This window comes from Melanaphis sacchari, unplaced genomic scaffold (genome assembly GCF_002803265.2).
Source record: "Melanaphis sacchari strain LSU unplaced genomic scaffold, SCAv2.0 Contig1353_pilon_pilon, whole genome shotgun sequence".
Taxonomy (NCBI): domain Eukaryota; kingdom Metazoa; phylum Arthropoda; class Insecta; order Hemiptera; family Aphididae; genus Melanaphis; species Melanaphis sacchari.
Genome location: NW_020270563.1, coordinates 44,064 through 50,606, shown reverse-complemented (window position 1 = coordinate 50,606; position 6,543 = coordinate 44,064). Strand labels below are relative to the sequence as shown.

General features: G+C 33.3%; 2 protein-coding genes across 2 annotated transcripts; one reads left to right on the top strand and one right to left on the bottom strand.

The window, feature by feature from the left end:
* Positions 1 to 174: 174 nt before the first annotated feature.
* LOC112591507 (cell wall protein DAN4-like) lies at positions 175 to 1,883 on the top strand. The gene is made up of 2 exons (XM_025335352.1): positions 175 to 268; positions 1,456 to 1,883. Exons 1-2 carry the CDS (start codon positions 175 to 177, stop codon positions 1,836 to 1,838), a joined length of 477 nt encoding a protein of 158 aa, XP_025191137.1. The 3' UTR covers positions 1,839 to 1,883.
* Positions 1,884 to 1,903: 20 nt separating this feature from the next.
* Positions 1,904 to 3,405, bottom strand: LOC112591497. The gene is made up of 2 exons (XM_025335343.1): positions 2,970 to 3,405; positions 1,904 to 2,896 (listed from the first exon to the last, which is right to left on the bottom strand). Exons 1-2 carry the CDS (start codon positions 3,380 to 3,382, stop codon positions 1,933 to 1,935), a joined length of 1,377 nt encoding a protein of 458 aa, XP_025191128.1. The 5' UTR covers positions 3,383 to 3,405; the 3' UTR covers positions 1,904 to 1,932.
* Positions 3,406 to 6,543: the final 3,138 nt, after the last annotated feature.

Sequence of the window (6,543 nt, the reverse complement as noted above, 5' to 3'; positions counted from 1 at the left end):
CGATTGTTGTTATCGTCGTTTAAAATATCGGCTAAAGTAGTCATAATTTCTATTCTACTTAAACATGACTTTCGATTCGGTTTCTTCCAATGATGCTTTTAAAAAAATATTGATGATGATATTGATGAATACGATGAATTTTGCGAAGAAGAGAATGAAAATTTAAATAATATAATGTATAGCGATACCGAAGAGTTGATAAATAATACTACAACGAGTGTGGATTCTATTGAAAATGATGAAGAAAATGACAATAGTGATGATGATGGTGATTATAATAAAAACAAAGATGATTCCGATGTCTATCGCATCGATAGACAAAAGAGACGAATTAAATCGAAAAAGAATAAATATAAAGGAAATCATATAGTTAAAAAGCAGATTTCTTTGAAAAACACAAATAAACTATCGTCAAAAAATTACATGAAATCTCTGTACGACGGAGTGCATTTTATATACCGTACAGTAAAGAAACCTTTAATTTTGGCGACAAACATCACTACACTAGCCCTACTGACAACCGAACTCGTATGCCCCGACGCAATAGTCACAATATATCATAATTTATTTAAAAATGTATAAACACACGTGTCTTATTTTTTTTCACAAGTAATATAGCATTCTTTTGAATATCATCATCATCAACATCCGTGTCGGATAAGCGAGAGTGTTTTGTAAAAAATGTACGAAGATCACGTTGTCGGTATAGACGTCTTGTGTGGTGTTGGCGGTGGTGTCCCGTACGAATATAAAATACGAAAACACAAACCGCAACATATAATCGTAAATCATGAAAGCAACGTCGAAGCCGACAACAATCGGAGCAGAGTTAGGCTTTTTACGGAGGACGAAACCCAACAAAACTCGGCGAGACGAGACGACGATTCGGAATTGAATCGCGTACGAGAAGAATTGGCATTTCATAAGCGATATTACGAAGCGTTGAAAACCACTATAGCCGTTAATCAACATAAATCAATAAAAAGATCTATCGATAGTTATGAAAACAAAAACGAAATCATTTCTATGGATTTTATAGAAAATGAATAAAACAAAGAAAATCATTACTACGAACACAGTCATTCCGATGTTAAAAAAGCCCCGTCCGACGAATCTCTAACTGTTAATAAATAATAATGCTATAGAACATATTGTATACGATTTGGATAACGTCGCAAAAGAAGAACAAAAACGCGGTAAATTCTTCGTCGCCGATTGCTTGTTTTGGATAAGTTCGGTGATGAAAATGATGAAATTTATCGGTCCAGTATTATCGGTGATTTTATTAATCATAACGAGTAAAGAAATAATGAAAAAACTAATTTTTCCTACAGACAATTTGTACGTGTTGACTAATTCGAATTACAGATCCGAAAGATCATACTTTGAAGACGTAACAATCCCAACGATACCCGTTTTAGTAGCTAATCAAAATTGGCCGGATCCCAGTGTGAGTTTTAAAAAAACCAAATTTACACCACCAACGGCCATCTCAATCGAGTACTAATAATAGCATCATCAGTAGCAGCACCACCAGCACAACTGATGGTGGTGTTGAACCTACCGAAAAACTAAATAATAATACAAAATCTCATATTACAACTACTACTACTCCTCCTCCACCACCACCACCACCCATTTCACACACAACACAAACTGATGATCATAAGACGACTGCCACTACTATTACAACCACTAAAACGTCAACGACAGAGACGCCTACAACGATTAGTAGTAGTAGTATTAGCAACAGCACCACCACCAGTAACAAACCTACAACTACAAACACCACCGAATCGACAATTACCAGTACAGAAAATATTAAAACATCAACTTAAAGTATTATAGAGACTACGACTACTAATAAGAATCCATTATATTAATGGGAAAGGATCAAAAAAAAAACTATTTTATTTTAACATTTTTATTATTTTATTTTAAACTATTCATATCATAAAATGGATAACATTCATTGTTCGTCTTCAATATAGATCCGCTTATTTCTATATTCGTGCTTCTTGCTCCGAGATCCATCGGTAGATTTACGCATTGACTCGATCGTATTCCCTGATTATTATATATGGCATTTACTTTTTTCAATCTGTTCAACGATGTTTTCGGACGTTCTCCAGTGAATGCTATAAGTGGGTTTTGGACGTGCGGCGATATGTTTGTTAGGTTTTTGGTAGTGAGAAATAAAACAGACTCTACTATCAATTCGAAGCAAATTCTAAGTTTCTCAAATGTATCCGGATCGAATGCATACTGTTTGTAAAAATTGCAATATTTGAATTTTATAAAATTTGAAATGAATAGCAACGGGCTGTAATTGAAATATTTTAATTCTGACAAGAAAATGAGACTGTATTGATCGGGGAATGCATCGTAGTACCGCAATAAAACCGTAGTTTTCAGATAATCACTAAATGTGCTTGTTTTTTGCATGTTGAAACGACCGACTGCCGTTTTATGCACGTAAGATTCGTAAATATTATTTGTTATTTTAAAAACAAATATCGGATTGTATACTATTAGTAAAAACTTAACATCTTTGTTCTTTTCGAATTGTAAATTTTCAAGATCGACTAGGGTTTCCATACTATAAAATTTACCATCTTCATTACGCTCGTAAGTGTAAGTGTTAAAATTATTCAAAGCACCAAACACCACGTCTTCGCGAATATTGCCTACATGATATTTGTACATATCATCGGGTTTTATTTCATAATTTTTGTCTATCATGGCAATTTTATAAGCTTTGGCGTTTTCCGGAAATTTTATAACTATATTGTTCAATATACGATATTCTACAATGTAAAAATTTCGAACACTATCGGACTCGCGATTTGATTCTTGTAGTCCCACTACGGCCTCGTCGTCGTCTCGATGATTGTACCTGTTGAAAAATTAAATCATTAATATTATTATTCAATATATATTTAAATATTTTTTTTAAAAACAAAATTTACCATCTTAACCAAATGTACTCTGGATCGGAGTGTAGTATATTTGATTTTATAGTCGGTGTTATCGGTTTAAATTTATGTTCATCGATATTGTTGGTTTCTGTATTATTTTCAATTGCAAATTGTTTTACGTTTAACGATTCTTGCATGTTGCCGGCCGTGCGAGACGACACCAGATTAGTGCCCAAAGCTCGCGGTTCGATGGATAAAATATCGCTCTCGGTGTTCGTCAATTTTCTCACTAGTTTCTTAAAGCCATCATCGCCAATACCGTTGATCGTATTTATGCAATCTTCCAATGTCATTTTTTTACAAAACAACATGAAATAAGCTATGCTACGAGAATATACACACAAAGTAGGATCGTTTAGTTTAAACGTCAAACAAGATTCTAGGTATTCTATATCTCGATCCATTCTTGATTTCGTAAGAAACGGCACTGACTTGTCCGAAATGCACTTTCAAGTCTATATCACCGACGCAAACGAATCGCGGATCCTCTTCGCAGGCGCTCAACACGGTCGACGCGTCCTTTTCAAGATGTTTATAGAAACTCGTTAAAAGCGTCAGGTTCAACGGTGCAAATTTCGAATGTAATACAAAATCCGGTACCACGAAATACGAACGACCACTACTGTTGTTGTTATTTGAAAACGTTTCTAGAGATTGATGCTGTTGCTGCTGCTTCTCTCGATGTTGCATGGTCGCGATTCGATTGCTTACTGGGTATTAAAAAAAACGTATTATATTTATATACAAACGCACGAGCTATTTGTTTTATATTCAAAGAATGTTTAATAATTGTTGAAAATTATCATCATCATCATCATCGTCGTCGTCGTCATTGTCGTCGTTGTCATCGTTTTTGATATTTTTCATTAAAACGTCTATATTCATTTTAGATTTCATCTTTAGATCCGACAGTTTATACGCTTTTTTAACAACATCGCCACCATTGTGGTCGTCGTCGTTGTCTTTGTTAGCGATGTCGTCGTCGTCGTCTTCTTGTGTTATTAACGGGAATTCCGGAGTATTGTCGTATAACATTTTACTCGTAACATAATCGTGAGAATCCAATTGCGATACCGAATCGGACGGACTGAGGCTGAATTCGGATTGATTTTCATACTCGTATCGTCATCATCGGTGTGTACTAGTTGCGGTCATTATCAAAAATTACATACTAGTTGCGGTCCCCCCTCAAAAAGGTTACATACTAGTTGCGGTCGACCACCAAAAAGGTTACATACTAGTTGCGGTCACTCAAATAATAATAACTATGAAATTAATATTTGGTTTACTTATTTAATTTAGAAAAATGTATTAATCAACATTTTCCTTCCCATTTATATCGAAAAGATAACAGACTTAGGACTGTCTACACTATTATTTATTGTGTAGGTATGGTTAAAAATGTTGATATTTATGTTTAAATTACGTGGTTAAACTTGTGTCAAAGTATAATATAATATAATATGTACAATACTGTCAAATAATAATTATTATATAAATTGTGTTAAAATATAGTATTTATAAATTTTAAAATTTTGTAGGTATAAATTTAAAGGAAATCGACTTTAGATATTCAAGCCGATTTATTTCGCCTTCTTCGTAATACTGTATTTGTTGCGCTAAAAAATGCTCTTTTTCTATTGAAATTTTATTAACACGACTGGTTTTTGTACAATTCATTTTTAAATAGCCATTCGTTTGAATTTCATTTAAAGCGTCAATAAATATAAAAATATTAGGGTGAGAGTGGTAAAACATGCTATTGAGCTTTGAATGAAAGCTTTCGCATGCATTGGTTGTTCGTGTTATTGAAGACGAACATTCAGCCCATAATGACGGTGGATATCTCGAATCTTCCCTTACATACACTTCTAAAATATAGTCTGTAAATGCAGTCAATTTTGAATTATTAGGTGGAAGAAGAGCCATAATATCTGTGACAAAACAATCGTCAACTTCATCTGGTCGTAGAAACGGAAGTCCGAAAAAAAGTTTCAAATATTCGGACATTTCACCGGGTTTCATATATGGTTTTGCTAGACCTAATGACTGCATTTTGCGAAACCATTCTTGCCCTAGGTGAAAACGGCATGCTTTCAAATTTGTAGTAGGCCACACGTCTTTAATTGCTGTGTGAATAGCCTGTTCGAAGTCACTGAAAACTCTATTTGGGATATAGTCACATAAATGATTTTTGAGATGATTTAATACAGTCTTGTACGCATTATGACATTTACTAGGCAATAACGAAAAAAACAATGGTATATATGAGCTATTTTTAAATCCATGAATTACAAAAAATTGCTTAAAAGGAAAAGGACAACTTGAAAAAGTACCATCCATAAAAATTGAATCACATTGCTTAAGAAAATCAAGATTTATCTGAGTTGTAAAACACACTATATTGTTCTGAACATCATTTATAAAAATCCATTTTTCATTATTTTTCGTCAGTATTTTATTCATTACGTCAGGAAGCGTCGCATGCAATTGTGGAAAGTCACGTGGCAACTTCGGATAAATATTCATTCGTGCAGTATGTATATTTTTCCTAATCAAAGAAATATTATTTGAGTCGAGTACACTTAGTGCTGTACTTGACATCTCAGAATGAATAATTTTAGAAGGGCGCTCACTAAACTGCTCTACTGCCTTACGTTTAACACTGTTACTAACCTTTTGCCGTAATATTGATTGAAGATCATCTGGTTCATGATTATGTGTTGTATTTTGTTCACAAATAGTACCATTAACATCGTATTTTATAGCCGCATTACATGTTTTTTTACAACATACCCACCGTTGTACGTCATTCGCTAGTATACGATAGAATCGAAATTTATAATTATTAACGACCCGTAATGGTTTTAATTTTTCACTCAACATATTTTTCGAATTCATTTTTATGTTTTACCGTATCAAAAGACGTAGGCACAATGAAAGCAATATTCAAAACTATGATCGGAGTATACAATTTAATCTATTTTATTTATAAACTTTACAGATAAGTAGTGGTGTTCCCACATATATACGCTGTGTGCATTATATCAAAAAATATGTTTATCGTATAATATAAATTTCGCCTGGAATTGGAGTATAATAAAGCTTTGACCGCAACTAAGATATTACCTAAATTGGCGTGACCGCAACTGTTATATCCGTTTATCTCAAAAATCGTCATGACCGCAACTAGTATGCAGCCGTCATCATCGTTATTAATTTTACTCACATCATCATCATCATCGTCGTTATTTTTTTCAGAATTATCGATAATGTGGTTTAATGAATTTTTCACAAACGATTCTACATATTTTAATTTATTTTCGTTTTCCTTGATGATTTTCGACTCTTGTTGTTTCGTTTTATCAATAGCGTCGGCATCCGTTTCGTTTATTTCAATAATCGAATTATTATTTTCATCGTTATCATCGTTGTAATTGCTATAATTTTTAGAAGTTTCAACAATATCTAAATTGATATCGTCGTCATCTTGAATCAAATCATCATCATCATCATCCTCTTCTTCTTCTTCTTCTTCTTCTTCTTCTTCTTCTTCTTCTTCTTC